The 17,688-nt window shown below is 45.6% G+C and overlaps 1 protein-coding gene across 1 annotated transcript in view; it reads left to right on the plus strand.

Annotated features, from left to right (window-relative positions):
• The window catches only part of LOC150000980 (teneurin-2), a 612,383-nt gene that overhangs the window by 340,800 nt on the left and 253,895 nt on the right, over positions 1-17,688 (plus strand). The window contains exon 3 of the mRNA XM_090288551.1: positions 8,797-9,028. Within this exon, the coding sequence (XP_090144677.1) occupies positions 8,797-9,028 (232 nt within the window). The remainder of the gene's footprint in view (positions 1-8,796; positions 9,029-17,688) is intronic.

The following is a 17,688-nucleotide window of genomic DNA, read 5'->3' on the forward strand; positions in this document are numbered from 1 at the left end:
GATTTATTGAAATGCACAGATAGGCTCTGCTCAGATGTAACTCTGCAATAAAATCTTCTCTTTAGCAGGCCTCCTCTCAAGTATTTCAAGTGGTCTTTTATTTTATTTTATTTTATTTTATTTTTTTGGTTTTGTCATTTGGAGAAAGTAGTTAAATGGAGTTCACATTGATCTCAAGTAATATAATACTTTCCCGATGATTTCAGAAAGCGAGAGTATATAGGAAGACAGGCAAATGATGAGGAACCTATGATTAAAATCCCTTTCTGACCCATCTGATGGGAGAACTTGTCCTGTGTCGGGGAGATATTCCCAGACCTACAATCAATCGATCAATCCCTGGTCCTACATCCCATTCAAGAGTTCCCGCCTCCTTTCCCCTCCCCGTATGAGGGGCTGGGCTTTAGCAGAGCAGGAATGGCCCTCTGCTGGGATTCCAGCCAGCCTGAAGCCCCAGCACACGTTCCAGGATGCCCCTCGGACCCTCCGGTCCACCATAGGCTCTCAAATGGTCATCCGTCACCTGACAGTCTAGGTCTGAAGAATATCAACAGCAGCAGGGTCCCAGCGGAAACCTCCTGTGAAGGACTGGCGTCAGATACCTGTAAGTGGTATGAAGGCTTCCCCATCTGAGACCTAACTTTGGCTCCATTGGGCTCTCCAACAGACATCTCGGTTATAAAAGTCACAGGGAATTGCTTTGTCTGTGTAATGTCAAGAATAGGCAAATCCAGTGAAACCAAAGGTAGATAAACGTTTGCCCGGAGTTAAGAAAAGGAGGGACTGGAGAGAGGCTGTTAGTGGGTATGGGGTTTCCTTGAGGGGTGATGAAATGTTCTAAAGTTAGGGCATGGTGATAGGTGCACATCTTGGTGAACATGGTAAGAGAAAAATAAACACTGAAATGTACACTTTAAAAAGCTGAACTTTACTACATCTCAATAAAGCTGTTATAAAAAGAAATAGACTAGGTGGTCAGGCAGAACCAGGAAAAACAAATAAGCAAACAAAAACAGAAAGAATCCCTTTCCCAGTGTCCAGCTGCCTCCCTGTTAAAGAGCCCTGTAAGGGCAATAAGAATTTATGGGATTAAATTAAAGGAAGAGCCATCAGATTTCAGCCAACAACTGGAATGCTCCAAGAACAGGCAGACATCTGCTCTGGCCCTTCTCCATTGAGGCTCTCCAAACATAGCCACCAAGAACGTGAGTCATTCCCTCATTTGTTCAATCCTTCGTTCGTTCGTTCGTTCATTCATTCATTCATTCATTCATTCATTCAGTACTAGCTCTGTGCCAGGCACTACAGCCTTGCACTGGGCATATAAAAATGAAAGAGATGCCTGGTGCTGGAGGAGCCCACAACGTAGCAAGAAAACAGGAGAGTCCAAAAATAATATAAAACCATGTGTCAGGGCTTCCAAAAGAGATGTTCCCAGTGTGCTCTCGAGAAAGGCACAGATGCATTACAGTTAAATACAAAATTGAAGGAGGAAAATATATCATTTAACCTTGCTGTACCTCCGTTTCCTCGTCTTTAAAAGGGAGAACAGTATTTACTTGGAAGATTATTACAAGTTTTAAATAAGGTGAGATGCGTCAGGGCCTTCACACACCGCTGGTGCTTGTGAAGTAAGAGCTGTCATTCTCAGGCGACCTCAGATGTGCCCCTAAACCCTAGTTTTTTAGGAATGCAGGTAGCGCTTGGTTTCTACGCCTGCCGATGATGGCTCCTCCCACCCGTAAACCCCACGCCTGCCTCCACCGTGCAGCGCTGATCTATGTGTCCTTGTGACCACATTGGAAAGGTTTTCCTCGGAGGTCACGTGTGAGCAGGAGAACGACCAATGACTGCTTACGAGGGTGCGCAGCTATTTCCCTCTCCGGCGCTCTGTTCAGGCTGAAAGGGGCCTTTCCATCCAGGGCAGCTCCCTGACCCAGGACTGTGCGCACCAGGCGAGGGGCGCTGGCCAGGACTGTAGCCTCGGGCCCGGAGACGACAAAGGAGACACAGCCTGGCCCCGATCTTCATCCTTCCTCCCTTTCTCTCCTCTCTTCTGAAGCATGGAGAAAGGCGCAGCCTGTGACAATAGCAGCCAGGTCCAAGTGATACTGCGGACGGGTGAACTGCCCTGCAAAGCCAGCACTACCATACGTCGGGCAGTAATCAAAAATGAAAGTCCGTTCCTTAGGGCAGCGGTCCCCAACCTTTTTGACGCCAGGGACCCGTGGAGCTCAGGCGGTGATGCAAGCGATGGGGAGTGGCTGGAAATACAGATGCAGCGCGGAGCTTGCTGCCCGCCCAACGCTCACCTCCTGCTGTGTGGCCCAATCCCTAACAGGCCACGGACCAGACTGGTGCCCCTGACTTCGGGACCAATCATTCAGTAGATATCAAGACCGGGAAGGAGGGAGCAAGCGGAATGTCCCAGGTGCCCAGGACGAATAAAGAAGTCTCTCTGCACACACAGGAGGAGGATGGATCTGGATGCACCCCTCCACCCCTGGGTTTCTGGCAAAGGGCCTCCAGCCGGAGCAGGCGGGAGGCGCTGGGAATGAGCAGCGTACTCCTCTGCGAGCCAGGGCTGCAGCTTGGGGGGGGGGGGGGGGTGCTTCTGGGAAGGCACAGAAAGGGACCGTGCTGCAGGGCGGTGGTTCTGCACCATTTCTCTTGACTCAGGCAGCATTTCCGGCGCAGAGCTGGGAGGCAGGCCGTTCCCTCCCATTTCTCCCAAGGTTTGGTTCTGTCATTTATGCAGGTGGGAAAAGAAATGAATCAAGCCAGGTTTCCTGTGTTTGCTAGGGCGTGTGTGAACCAGAGAGGGTCCTCGTTCCTTGCCTCAGTGAGTATACGCTGCAGCCTCGGGTTCCTTTGCACGTGGCAGAGCTGGGGAGAGACCCTGGCATCCGACAGCAGCTCTCGCACTTACTAAGCTACATGACCGTTGGGGCCTTCCCTGATCTCCAGGAACCTTACCTGCTGGATCTGTAAAAGGGAGGTGATCGCTGAACCTGCCCCACAGGAGTGCCGGGAAAAACATCGAAATAATTGACGCGCGGCACTTAGCACAGGAACAGACACACAGGGAGAACGTAACTCAGCCACTGTTGCCCATGGGATTGCTTTGTTGGGATGGACCGCAATTGCTTTGTTTATGGAAAAGAGAGGGTTCTGAATCCCAAGTTTCATTTCTACAGGCCCTGAGAGAGGCACTCATGAGACTGGCCTGGGCCGTGTCACTTAGTCCCTGTGCCCTTCTGCAGACAAGTTGAAGGTGGGCGTGGGTTCTGAGGTCGCCAATTTTGCCTCCATATGTTGATTTGATCTTGACCTTCAAAAGCTGCCAAAGAGCTAGAAAAGCGAAGGTGCCCCAGGAGCCAGAGCTGTTGCTACTGTAATTACTATTATTAGTATTATTAATTATAACACAATAACATATAATGATAATATTTATTAATAGCTTGCTGCATGCCAAGAATTGTGCAAGGCCTCTAATACATAGTCTCGTTTGATTCTCCTAACAGCCATAGGAGAGATGGAAAATTACTAAACCCCTTTTTGAGAGGAAGAAACTGGCTCAGAAATAAAAATGTATGTAGCTTTTCAGGGGCCACACAGCTGGTAAGCAGCCAAGCTGGGGTTCAGAGCCAACCACCAGCCTGGATGTCTGCAACAGACTCTTCTTAGTTCTAACCAGGGGCTGTTATTCTTGAAAATCCTCACCTCCGATTTCCTCTGGCTTCCCTACCAGGTCAAATTTGAACAGGGCATCCTGGTGCCAATTTTCACCCACCAGAGACTGCTGAGTCTCTGCCAGCAGCATCCCTGATGCTAGCATCTTCAGATTGCCGTCAAGATACAACTTGCCCCATAGACATGATGTGGTAGAAGGCAGGGAGTTTGTGGTGAACTCATCATCCCGAGGTCTGAGGGGCTGGAGACGTTAAAGACCAACAATTGGCATGCCTTCTTCAAGAATGAGTGAATTATTAGCCATCGGGCAGGCCTCTGCTTTTATTTCTTTCATGCCTTTTAGGATCATTTTTAATCCCCAGGAAAAATTGGTGTGGACGACAGAGGAAGATGAGGATATCGAAGTTTATCCCTGCCCTTCGGCTCTCTCCCACACCCACCCCGCACGTCAAGGGCAGACTGCCTAAATACCCCCCTCAGCTGTTTATTTACAAAGAGGCAACAGCAAGGGCCCGTTATTATGACTGGACTCCCTTCGCGCCAAAGAAAATTCTTTCTTTGTATGTTATTTACAGTGTGGGTGTTGGTTGTTTCTACAGGCTGTCGGAGAACCACTAGTCTAGTTGCTACTCCAGGATTTTACAGTCCCCACGTCTAACTTTGTTGGAATTCATATTGTTACCCCGCAAAGAAACCCTGCTTCATCTTTCTTAAGGCTCCACTGTCAACCAGTCGACATTGAGGAAAGACAATATGTGAGTGGCATCTCTGTCAAGATCATAATTTCTGGCAACTCTCCCCCAATGGATGTCTAAAAACGCAGAAGCAGAAACCTTTCAAGCCAACAAAACCAAACAAGCAAATAGGACAAATTAAGTGCATATGCAAATGCTTAAATTTTAAATATACAGGAAGCACCTTGTCTGTACATTCCGTTACCTTTGCCAGGGGTCTCACCTGTCTAAACAAAGAACCAATCTAGAGCTCCTTCGTTCTAGTGCTAAAAGCCACACAGTACCTAAAAATAAATTCCGGCATCTCAGCTTAAGGTGTATCAGGTACAATGTAATGGGTTAGCACCACGATTTTTATGACAGCTGCCTTTTGCCCGCTAATAGCATATCTATTAGGTTGATACTGTGTAAGCAAGCATTTATGTTACATAGTTATTCGTGGCTCAATTGCATTATTATGTGACTTTGTATTTATGTGATAGAAGAACCATTAATAATAAGCACATTAATTAAACCCAGTAAGTGTGTGAAACACAAAGTGGACTGAGTTATTTGTTTCGGTTTTACCGTATTTTAAAGACCTCGGTTGCCTTGGAGAAGGGCTTTTTCATGTCATCTGGTTTCTCGGAAAGCAGTTAGCATGTTGCCGCCACTGTTTGCATTTCTGAAATGGAAAACCGTCCCATCCGGCAAGCACACGGGACGACTGTAATGAAAACTGATAAACAGAGAAAGTGCTTGAGATCAGCAGTTGCAGCAGAAGTGTTGGCATGTTAGGGATACGTTACCCACACAGAATACTAAGGCACCGCAGGCTAAGCCAGCATTCAAACACGTAAATGCCTCGCAGTGGGTAGCGTAACCACATACATCTGGCCAGATTAAAATGCCAGGGGTTGATCCGGTCGGTGGCAAACCAGAAAAAGCACCCAAGGGCGTTCCGCTCTATCCAGTTGCTGCCCTGAGGGAATACAAATTCAGTGCTTCTGTTACGTTTTTGTTTTCAAAGGAAGTCAGAAATCTGGAACACTGTACAAAATCTTGACTTTGAGTTTTTGACACCACTCACCCTGGGAGCAGTCAGTGTGTGAATTCTGCCCTAGACAGACGAAGTTTACTTCCCCTTCTCAAACCTGGGCCCCTTGAGAGTTGCAGTCACATCTTATCCACCTTTTTAGTCTCACAAGTACCCAGCAGTGTCCCATGGACATGGTCTGGGGAAACTTACCAGCCTTCAGGTAGCATGTTCCCCAGCTTCCATTCCCCTTCCCCTCTTTTTTATTTTAGGAAAGGGAGGGAGCGGAGAAAGAGAGAGAGAGAAACATCGATTTATTGTTCTCTTATTTATGCCTTCATTCGTTGCTTCTTGTATGTGCCCTGATTGGAGGTGGAACTCACAACCTTGGTGTATCGGGATCACGCTCTATCCAACTGAGCTACCCAGCCAGGGTCCCCTCTAACTTTTAGAGCAATATTATGAGTAGTTACTGCTGTTTTCGCCATTTGGTAGATGAGTATACGGAGAATTAAAGAAATGAGGTCACAGGCCCTGGGTCACACATCTTGAAAGTGGCAAGCCCAATCTTTGAACCCAGTTCTCCAGGTTTCATCTCTGAACCACTGGCTGAATGCCCCCCCGCATCCTGCAAGATGCTCCCACATCACTTCCCATAGGCCCCAACGGTAGCAGTTAGCACTCTGTATGATAATGTCTTTTCCTTCTGTCTCCTGTACTTAATTGAAAAATATGACTTTTGGATAGGTAGATAAATGAGCAGATATAATCAATGTCACAGTGGAAATGAACAGCGGTAATGAGGAGAAAATCTTCCAATACCAAGGATGCAGGATAATTTTTGTTACTGCTATCAATAATTTGATTTACTTGCAGTGAAATAGCCTGTTGCTTCAGAGGAGGGCAGGGTGAACGGAGAATTATGTATTTGTTCATCTTTCTCCCATATTTGCTTTCTCCAACTCCCCCATGAAGCTCTTGGCCTTCTCTTTAGGAGAAATGGAAAGAGAGCTCGATGTCTCTTCTCGTTAACTGGACAACGCACCGTCCGTGAGGCTCCCTGGGAACACACCACGTAGCCCCCATGCTGGTGCCCACTTCGCCCTCAGCATCACCCCTGGATGTAGCATCAGCACACAGACAGACTGAGAAGGGCCCCAAGGGCTGGCGTAGGCAGAGACACCTTAGCGCGGGGTGAACAGACAGGAAGAAGGAGGGTTCCGGTGTCTTGTTCAGTGAATTAAATCCTTCACACGGCCTCTTTGTACTTTGGGAGAGTGTGTGGTCTGGAGAGCTGAAGAGTGGGAGCCAGGGGCAGGAGGAGATGGAAAGTTAGGGCTTGGGGCCAGGGAGGGGGGTTCTTACTTGTACACTGATTCATCTCTTCTTCCCGAGGCAAGTCCCATAATTATCTACCTAATGGAGAATAATGATGCCACTTGGATGGGAATCGAGAGAGGGGGAAGGAGAGGCATGAGAATTCATTAACCATGCGTGAGGGGCCTGGACAGCATCTCTGAAGGATCATTATTACATCATTTCACCCCCTTTTCTCACCTCTTTCCACTAACACGAGACAAATGCTAAATAACTACATAATAATACATTACTAGACGGACAACAATGCCAGGAAATATAATAGCCTGCTCCAGCTATGAGACTCCCTCAAAGATATACTTTAAATGTCACTGGTACATAATGTAAAATACAAATTACAGGTTCATTTGGAGGACGCGATTTAAAATCTATACAACCCTACGGTGGCATTTCCCATTGGGTTTTAGCTTCAGTTGTCTTTTTCTGAACACACACACAGACAAAAAATTCCCCCAGTAATTTCAGCCCAGAGATGCAAACTTCGAGGGTCCACTTTCCTCCATATTTTTCTTTCTCATTGTCATGGGTCATGCTGTTCTCCAAACCCTGAATCTTCTTGACATGTTGTCTTTTCCTCGGAATGTGTCTGCAGGTGTCATGGGGGGCCACAGAATGTCGATTACACCTTTTGGAGATGTAGCTCGGCCACATAAGGATCCAAGGAGTTGAAATTTGTGTCAAATTGCTAGCTTAAATGACTTGAGCCAACTTCTTAAAGCCAGGACAGCAGGAGCTGAGGATTTTAAAAGCTGGCAGGGGCCAAAAATGACAAGGCTCAGCAGTCCCCTGGTGAGCGGCCAACCCTGCCTGGAGGCTTCAAAAAATAAACTTTCTCAAAGGATACAAATCAGAAGTCATGTTTCAGCAGCCATTAAGACCAAATTATAGGCTTCCATTGCATCATGAACTACTTTGATTTTCATTATGCTTAAAATATTTCGTTGTGTGAATGGAGAAGGGGTTGCTGGGAAAGCCGCGTGGACGGTTGATGTCTGTGGTCACATTTACAAGGGAACCCGTACAGAGGTAGGGTTCTGTGTTTTTCTTGCAAGGATGAGGATTTTGAGATTGGAAGTCTGGATGCAGTGTGGAGTCAGGGTCATGGCTTGAAAACATCGACCCTGACCTTCTCCAGAGACAGAGTCCTCAGGGTTCCTCTCTGAGAGGAAAGATGTTAGCAACCTGCTGATCTGAGCTGGTTCACAGGTGTGTTTATGTTCACTCGTTAAACATAAAAAATATATATACATGCCTATGTGTATGTATATATTACACACACAGAAATACATACACATATTTTTTACTGACTTGTCAACAGTTGTTAAAATGAGGTGTTTTATCTACAAGTCCAGATCTTTGGCTTTCTTAGAAAAGCTAGGTCTGTTACCTGGAGCCACACGGGCATGTGGGCCTGCACCTGAGTGAGGGCTGCCCTTTCACCTTAGTCCACCAACTGCCCATCTCCTTTCCCACCTGACCCCCACCCCCAGGTACTTAAGGTGGCGTCTCTGTGACTTACAGTGTACCCTGTCCTTATTATCTTTAGAAAAAGGGAAGAGTTTTATAGAATGTGTGCAGTATACCGTTTTACCATGAGATGGAACAGGGACTTGCTATAGGAATGATCAGTCTTGAATGTCATGTGACTTTCACTTTGGGATGAATATGTCTCAAATAATTCCGCTGGTCCGCCTCGACCAGCCTGCTTTGGTTAGCCTGGTTTCCCATCCTTCATCCAATGCCTATGGATAAAAGCAAATTATTATTATTATTATTATTATTATTATTATTATTATTATTAATAACTAACACTGGGGGGCTTTATGCGGTCTTATGTCTCTCTAGTTGGCAATTTTCTGCAGTTGTCAGCCTAGAGACATCGGCGCTAAGCTCTCCTCCTCCCCAGGTTGGCAGAGCGCCCGCGGCTGTCCTGTGCCGTCACTGACCGGTGGTCGTTTCTCGTTCCTCGTTTCCCAGGCCCTCAGAACCACAGCCAGTCGACGCTGAGGCCGCCTCTGCCACCCCCTCACAACCACACGCTGTCCCATCACCACTCGTCCGCCAACTCCCTCAACAGGAACTCGCTGACCAACCGGCGGAGTCAGATCCACGCCCCCGCGCCCGCACCCAACGACCTGGCCACCACGCCGGAGTCCGTGCAGCTTCAGGACAGCTGGGTGCTCAACAGCAACGTGCCGCTGGAGACCCGGTAAGTCCCCGTCGCCGGTCGTGCCCGGATCCCTCGCCGGGTCACCCACACGGAGCCCCTGGGTGGCTGCGAGTTGCCGCGGGGGAGAGGATCTCGGCATAAATAATGGGACAGAGTCGGCCACCTTCTTGTCAGTCCCTGGGTAATGTGACCCCGGGTGACGGGTTGATGGGTATTTCTTTGTTCACACGTGTCGCCTTTTAATGCTTGTTTACTCTCGTAGACAGCTCTGTGTACCCAACTAATAGAATTAGCATAACATATTTTTACTCCAGGGCTCATGGGAAACATGCTTATAAGGGTATATTGACTGAAAGCTGCTGATAAATTATGCATTTGGCCTTTCTTGAAGTAATAAATGAAGACTCATTTGAAATTAAGTGTTTGGGGAGACCTTGAGAGACAATCCCCGATTCCAGACTGACGGAAGTATCGTTTTAATTTATATTTCATCCAAGGAGCCGCCTCGCCGTAATCCCTCCAGTACGCACAGCCTGATGCCCGAGGGCCAAACAGTAAAGTATAAAAACAAACAAGAGGAGGAGGGGCAGCGTCTCCGTGGGGAGGGAAGCGTTTCAAAGTGATCTTCAGGCCTGGCTTTGTTGGGTTCTGCCCTTGTTTCCCTCCTTTCCCCACCGTCGCCTCTGGTCTCCCAAGACCAAGCGCACCTGCATGGCCGGGAAGGGGGCGCGTGGTCAGAGCGCAGCGGCGGGGATGCACTTGGCCGTGTGTGCGTGGTGCGTGCGTGCGTGGGGGATGGGGCCAGGGCCTTGGGGCTTCGTCCCCAGACACTTTCTTGGTTTCTGTGAGACAATTAAGGTTTCCTTGTCCGGACGTAGAACAACATGGAGACTGACCAGGGGAAAGGAATAATTCCTGTGGGAACTTCCAAAGGCTCCCCACACAGTGTTTAAACTTGTTTTTTTGTTGGTTTGTTTTGTTGTGTTTGTTTGGTTTAACGTTAGGTTTAAGGAGGGCACGTGTATCATTAGTCTTGTTTTAACTGCAAAAAGACGTTAGCCACAGTTAGAAAAAAATAAACTCACTGAGAATAGAACTATTTCTGAAGGCCAGATGAAAGAATGTTAATTCTTTTCCTTGCACGTACTGAGGTTTGAGGAAAGACAGACGTAATCTGTAATTTTGGGGGTAACGGCTAGTGAATTGTCTGCACTGAGCTGAAAACAGTTTTCAAGCCATAGATTTCCTTGTTGTTTCTCTTGTCTTTTTCTTTTTTAGACCAGCGTTATTGTCTTTAATGGGAGAGATCCTATTTGTAGTTGAGGTATATAATTAACAGATAACGTTATGTTAGTTTCAGGTGTAAAACATAATGATTTGATACTGATATATTGGGAAATTATCACCACACTAAATCTAGTTAAGATCCACCACCATAGCATAGTTATAAAAAGTTTTTCTTACAATGAGAGCTTTGAAGTTCTACTTTCTTAGCAGCTTTCCAATATATGCGGTAATGGAAGTCGGTACCTTTGACGTCCTTCACCCATTTCTCCCACCCCGCACGCCCCGCCTCTGGTGACCGCCAGTCTGTTCTCTGTATCCAGGAGTTCATTTGTTTGTTTATTTTTGTTGTTTTTGTTTTTTTAAGATTCCACATGTAAGTGAGATTATACAGTGTTTATCTTTCTCTGTCTGACTTATTAGCATAACAACCTCAAGATCCATCCACATTGTCACAAATGGCAATGTTTTATTCTTTTTTATGGCTGAATACTATATTGTTTCTTACCTATAATATTTTTTGTTTTAATAAGATCATCAACATTTTATATGTTCTACACCATTGTGACTATAAGTCACTCTAATATATTTTATTTTCTGACAACCATAGGTTATTTTTAACCATGCCTATATCTTAATTTCTAAGGCTTAAACTATGTAAAGTCAATAGAAACTATATGCATATATTATATATAATAGGTGTAGTTAAACATCTGCACAGATTTAGCAACCCACTAATAAACAGCTTTGTTGGAAGATTTCCAGTCTGAAAGCTACCAGGCTTGACTCAGGATATTTCCATGGTCCATGGTGGTCTTAAAGGCTGGATGAGACTTTCTGTCTTTTCCTCTTCATGTTTAGGAACTGCTGTAGAACTTATTTTGCACTAGTCAGCCTATTTTTACATTAACAGATTATCGTTTGAAAAGTAGGTCTTGAACATAAAGGCTACATCGAGTGGATTAGATGAAGAAGGGGAGGGAGGAAGAGGGAGGCAAGGGGAAATGTAGTAGCTGTTGTAGAAAAAGAAGGCGGAGAGCAGGGGACACCGTGACTGTGAACAACCAGGGTTTATCACGCACTTGGCACGTGTGCGCACTCAGCCTGCGCCCACCCTAAGCGCTTTCCACACCTGTCTCACTCAGGCCTGACGGCCATAAGTGAGGGCAGAAAGAACCATTATTACCACCACTTTAAATATGCAGAACCAAGATGTTACCAGGCAGAGTGACTGGTAAGAGGTCTTGGGCTTCAGGGAGATGATAAACAATGAGTCACATGGGATGGGCCTCTGGTGGTTACATACAACATACAAGGGTGAGATGTCTGCTGGATGAATGACCACAAACCTCCGTGTATCACCCTAACTGTTACATGTCCAGGGCAAGCTCCATCCAAGTGGGTGCTCCTCACAAAGGGTTTCCCCTTGGCTATAATAATGCAATGCTGCATAATATCTCCCATGGCCCAGCTTTGGATGGAATCCATTGGTTTTCCGGGTGATTTATCGTGAGCCATTTGTAATAAAGTGTTGTCCTGGCAAGGATCTCATAGAAAGAACCGGCAAAGCCAAGCATGTTATCGTTCTGTGTTCCTGAAGTAAGCTCCCCTGGGACTCGTGATCTGGTCTGCAGAGTCCTTCTGTGGATTGTTGAGGATGTGGCATTTCTCCAAGGAGGAGGGCTTCTCAGTGATGCTTTTTGAGGAGGCACGTTAGAGACAAAGCTTGGGGAGTAGATAGGATGGCCAAAATCTTGAAGCCCATGAGAAAGGAAAAACAAGTGAGGACAACATCTGGATGTTCCGTGATCAGGACATTCAAGGTCCTAGGATTGGAGAAAGCAAGGCCCTCGGGGTGGAGTTATTACCAGAAATCAAACAGGCTACAGAATTCAGCAGATACTTGAAACTCTATTCACAAAACTGAATACCTATAACTTGGTCTCGTGTATGAAAAGTCTGGCAATAATTTATAGAACTGTTGAGCTTTATGTTTCTCTTTTAGGTATTATTCATTCAGTCTCATATTAGCAGCTATGTACTGAGTCCCTTGCGTCTACCAAGGGCTAGGTTAGGTACTGGGGACAAAACAATTAAACTTGTATCCTGCCCTTCAAGGTCACACAAGTTGCAGGAAGAGAAAGGTGCATAAACAAAGAATAGTGTGAGATGTAAAATCATGGGAGGATAAGAAGTGATTGGCTCTCCCAGGACAGTCAGGAAATGTTTCACAGCTGGGGGGCTATTTGAGCTGGGTTTTGAAGGATGAATAAGAGTTTCCCTTGCAAGTAAGTAGGAAAAAACCCTCAAACTTGGAGCATGTTATTTTTTCCCATTCCCCACAGGCTTTTCATGGAGTCTTGGAAACCATAGAACTAAACAAATTCACTCATTCAAAGGCTGAAACATTGGGAGTTGAATAGTGTCATTTTCTTATCCATGAAAGGAAGTGTAGGTTCAAAAGCTCCTTTTTCAGGGGCACAGTGCCAGACTGGGATTCCCATTCAAATAAGGACTGAGTAACCACATCCAGGAGAGAAAGCCATTGAAGGCAAGACATCTTGGAGGCTGGCCATGACGTCATCATCCGTATTGAAAATGTAGCGGAAATTTACAGACAGTCTCCCCCACTTCTGCGCCCCTTCATACAACTTCTGGGTGTGACAGGAGGATTTCATAACTGGGACGTGATGACAGACATTCTGCCTCCCCCAGAGACTCAGAGCCAAGTTCAGTATGTGTCTTTAGGCTGAGGAGGAGCAAGCCCCTGCCTCTCCGCATAGTTTTTCATGTTCACATCGTCTTAATGAAGCATGTTAGATCTTCTGCGGACTGTGCTTTTTCCATTCTTTTTTCTATGATGAGTAGCATTAGAGGTGCTGATTGAGGAAGCATGGCCAGAAAACGAGGAGTGTACCAATTAGGAATTTTACACAAGACAAAGCATATAAGGAAAAACTCTGCATCCCTGTTAATCAAATAAATAATGCGTATAAATTTCTACTACCAGAAGCAGTCAGTTCATCTATTCAACCGTAATGTAATCCAAGAAAAACCAAACACAGGGCAAAGGAACTCCTTGCAAGTCTGTTCTGTCCTTTGTAAGGTGGTATGTAACAGAATCACTCTGCCCCTCATCTTCCCCTTAGTGAACTCACAGCTGCTTGTTGGGGAGTTTCTGAAGCAAGCATCTCTTGTCTAAAACAGTAAAAAGTAGCTCAGTGGCAGAACCTTCCTTTTCTTCTTTTAGGCATTTTGCTGAAGCAGCTTCTCTCTCAGAACCTGCTTCAGCCGCAGGTCAGTAAAGAGAATTCCTAAGCAGGACAAAACTTGCCTGGGTTTGCCTCTGCCAAGGTCCTCCAGCTACAAATAAGTTTGCAAGTTGCTTTTTAAAAATGGTCATCCATTTGCTTAATTATTTTTTAACTGGGCAAGGATATGTTTATTGGTTTTAGAGAAAGCAACAGAGGTTGGGGGGGGGGGACATCTATGTGAGAGAGAAACATGAACTAGCTGCCTCATATATGCGCCCTGACTGGGGATCAAACCTGCAACCTTCTGGTATGGAACAAGACTCCTACCAACTGAGCCACCCAGCCAGGGCATTCAAGAGACATCTATGAGAACCTTCCATGTGCCAGGCAAGGAGGGTTCAGCAATAAAAATAAAATAAAATAAAAGCAGAGCTCTAGCCTTGACGAAGCTTTGAAGCTGGCTGGAGACAGAACGTGAAGAAATGACTAGACAAGTGTCCCTTAGTGACAGATGTAGTAAGTGCTCTCGGAAGTCCAGAGAAACCAGACCCATAAAAAATTGGCATTTAAATGGAGCCCTTAGGATGAGTAGGCCTTCATTAGACTTAAAGAATGTTCTAGGTGGCGAAAAGAAAAAAGAGGGAAAAAGGTGACCTACTGGGAAAGCAAGCTAAAAAGGTGGGCTCGGGCAGGCCAGGGGGGAGGCTTGGGTTCAAGATCTTGGACTCTGCCCCAAGAGGAGTGAAAAGTCACTGAAGCATTTGAAACAGGAGAATAAAAGAATAACGTTGTTTTCTCTCATTTTTTAATTATGGTAGTGATGGATGGTAAGGTGGGAGGGATAGCAAGACTTTAAAGCAGTCGTTCTCAACCTGTGGGTTGTGACCCCTTTGGGGGTCGAATTACCCTTTCACAGGGGTCGCCTAAGACCATCGGAAAACACATATATAATTACATACTGTTTTTGTGATTAATCACTATGCTTTAATTATGTTCAATTTGTAACAATGAAAATACATCCTGCATATCAGATATTTACATTACGATTCATAACAATAGCAAAATGACAGTTATGAATTAGCAACAGAAATAATTTTATGGTTGGGGGTCACCACAACAGGAGGAACTGTATGAAAGGGTCGCGGCATCAGGAAGGTTGAGAACCACTGCTTTAAAGGGTCAGTTTGGAGAACAGGGAATGGCTGAGGTGAGAGATGGTAGGTGAGGTGTGGTTTCCACTGGGAGCCCCAGCGCTTTTGGCTTTCTCCTCCCCATGTGGCAAGAAGACAGAGCTGCAGGTTAGGCAGGCGTGAGTATGAAGACCAATTTTTTTTGACTTAGCAGGCTGGCGAGATAGTAGGAAAAACTTCAGTGTTAGACGTGGGAAATCTACGAAGCGACAAGAGAAATAAGGACAGCTATTATTGACCAGGCACGTCTTGTTTCAAAAATCATACTGTAGCACAGAACTTCCTGAATGTACCAGTAATAGCATATGTACTGCGTCTGAAGCTCTCCGTAACTGAATTTTCTCTTTAAAAACAAAATCTCTCCAGAAAATTTGGTTCCATTGAACAGTTATTCTACATGATCCTACGGGTCTGTGAATCACAACTTTTCTTATCAAGTGCTTTTTGTTTGACACTTTGTTTTGCATACGTGACCCCATTTAACCCCTCTCACCCTTCTCCTAGGTGACTGTGCCTATCCCTATGTTTAAAAATATAAACTGAAGCTCAGGAAAGTTGTTACCTACACGACTCCAAGTAAGCGGCAGAGCTGGGATTTAAACCTGGGTCTACCAGATGCCAAATGCCAGATTCTTAACTACCACGTGCTCATGCCTTTGGGACTAGGAAAGAAAAAGACTATGCTTATCCTAATGGCAAACAAATTAATTTCCAGGTCATGGAATTGGTGATATTCATGCATTTTGGCATAGGCAGAAAATTGCCTATGGGATGGATTCCAGCCTATTGCTAGACATAGACTCAGTTATTGACAAAATCACAAGCCAGTCAAGAGGGAAGGAACTCTTCTATGCAGTGGTGTGGAGAAGGGGAAGAAGAGGTCCCACTGCTCCATGGCCGGGGTGGCGCTGGATTCGCGTGAGCTGATTTAGGGGGCTTTCATGCGCAGCGGATTATAAAATACGAGAGCGAATGGATAGTCCAGAAATAAGACGCACTGCTCCCTTTTTCGCTCCATGATTGATAGAATTTTCAGCTTGCAAACAGAGTCTTGCCAGATGGGTAGGAGGAAGCCAAGTAGCCACATGTGTGGTGCTTGACTATTGGGTCGTGTTTAGAGTGTCATCATTATTCCTATTAGCGGGAGGTCGCAAAAAGTGCTCTGATACAAAATCGACAGTCATGTGCTTTATAAAGTGTACACCTGAAACTGATACACAATAATACTGAATGGAAACTGTAATTGAAAAGAAAAGAGCACATTGGACTTCCCGACTGGCACCCGAGGAATCTGATTTTGGGGTCAGGAGTCCAGAAAAGACACTTTTTGTCTTCAAGAGGAAGTAACATTAGCCTAACCCAGGTGCCTTGTGGGTAGTGCATACTTGGGGATCCTGCCGCAGACCTTCAGTAAACAAAGTTTTCATAGGAAAGCAATGAGATTGTTGAAACATTATCACTAAGCTGAACCTGAAGACTATTCCAAACCTGTTCTCAGATTTGTTTTTCTACCTAAGGATTCATTTTCAACAGAATCAGTGACAAACCGGTCTTGAAAATATTAAACCAAGGTAACCGGTTTACATTTTTTATTTTATGTTTTCGAGTGAGGTTTGACACTAGAATTCATGCTGAGCGAACCAAATGCATTCCAGGACTTTTCAAATCGATAGGCAGCTTGATTTTTCCATATTGCAAACCATTATGCCCCCTCTAAATTCTCATCAGAGGCAACATGGAAATTAATGAGACCTTTAGGTTAGCCTTTCAAGCTCAGCCTTATTTTATAGCTTTACCTTGCTTTTCTGACACCGTGATCCCGCCTGGCAACCCGCAGCATTTCACGTTGCCGTGCACTTTAATTTTGTAGTTTTCTTAGTCTTCCTTGGAAACTGGCAGCTTATTAATCTCAATAACTGAGCTGCTCAATAGGCAAGGCCTCCGATGAGAAACAGGCTGTGTCTTTTTTTATTTTTTTTTTTTTACCCCTTGGCAGATGGAGACAAGGTTTTTTTTTTCAGGGGGACACGAGGGGTGGGGTGGTAGAGAAAAAGCCAGTTAGTGGGGGTTCCCTGGAAGCCACATCGCTTTCTGACAATTGGCAGGAACATAAAGAGAACCTAGTCTAATCCTTGGCTCTGCCATTGATGGCTGGCGGTGGTAAACACACTCAAACCCATTAATAATAAAAAATAAGATGTTGGGACATGTGTGCAAATTACAAGGTGCATTAAGAAAGAAATAAGCATTGCCTCTCGTTCAACACCATTCCAGCCTGTGCCCTTGGCCAGGTTTGCAAACCTGGAGGCATCCTTAATGGTCGAGGTATCCAAGGAGAGGACGTCCTTTTTAAAGTCGTCTCCCGCTGTGAAATTAAAGCCCGGTTAAATTTATGAAAGCTTTGGGGACTTGAACTTCTTACTTGCACAGCTCAGTCTCTAGGTTGAAAGAAGTTTTGTTTTGTTTTTTTTTTACAAAAGTTATCCCTCCACAGCCTAGAATGTGGGGACCCGATTGTGGATTGAGGCCACCTCGTGGTCATGCCTTGTAAGTGCAGGACTGCCCCTGCGGATCAGTGTCAAAAACGCTTGGGTTAGATTCACAGTTGAACAAAAAGCCAAATATTCCCATCTCTGTGGAGCTCTTTCACCCGCTCAGCTAATACCAACTGTCATTCCCTTGGAGCATGTCCTGAAGCCTTCCCAGAGGACATTTTATCTGGCGCAGACAGGGAGAGACTTGATGGAACGCAAGGCCTTTTCTAATTCTGGCTCTTCAGTGATTCTTTTCTTCTCACAGAAGCCCAATAATGCAACCAGGGCTCTCCCAGGCAGGGGAAGCAGGCTCTGAAACTTTTCTGAAGTTTCCTTTGATGTATAGTCTCGGCCTCGCCTGCCTCTGTGAGTTAGGATCACGTGTCCCCAGAATTACAATCTGTCACAAGGCACTGGGCAGTTCCCTCAGCTGGGGC

This window comes from Furipterus horrens, unplaced genomic scaffold (genome assembly GCF_987537825.1).
Source record: "Furipterus horrens unplaced genomic scaffold, mFurHor1.1.pri manual_scaffold_10, whole genome shotgun sequence".
Taxonomy (NCBI): domain Eukaryota; kingdom Metazoa; phylum Chordata; class Mammalia; order Chiroptera; family Furipteridae; genus Furipterus; species Furipterus horrens.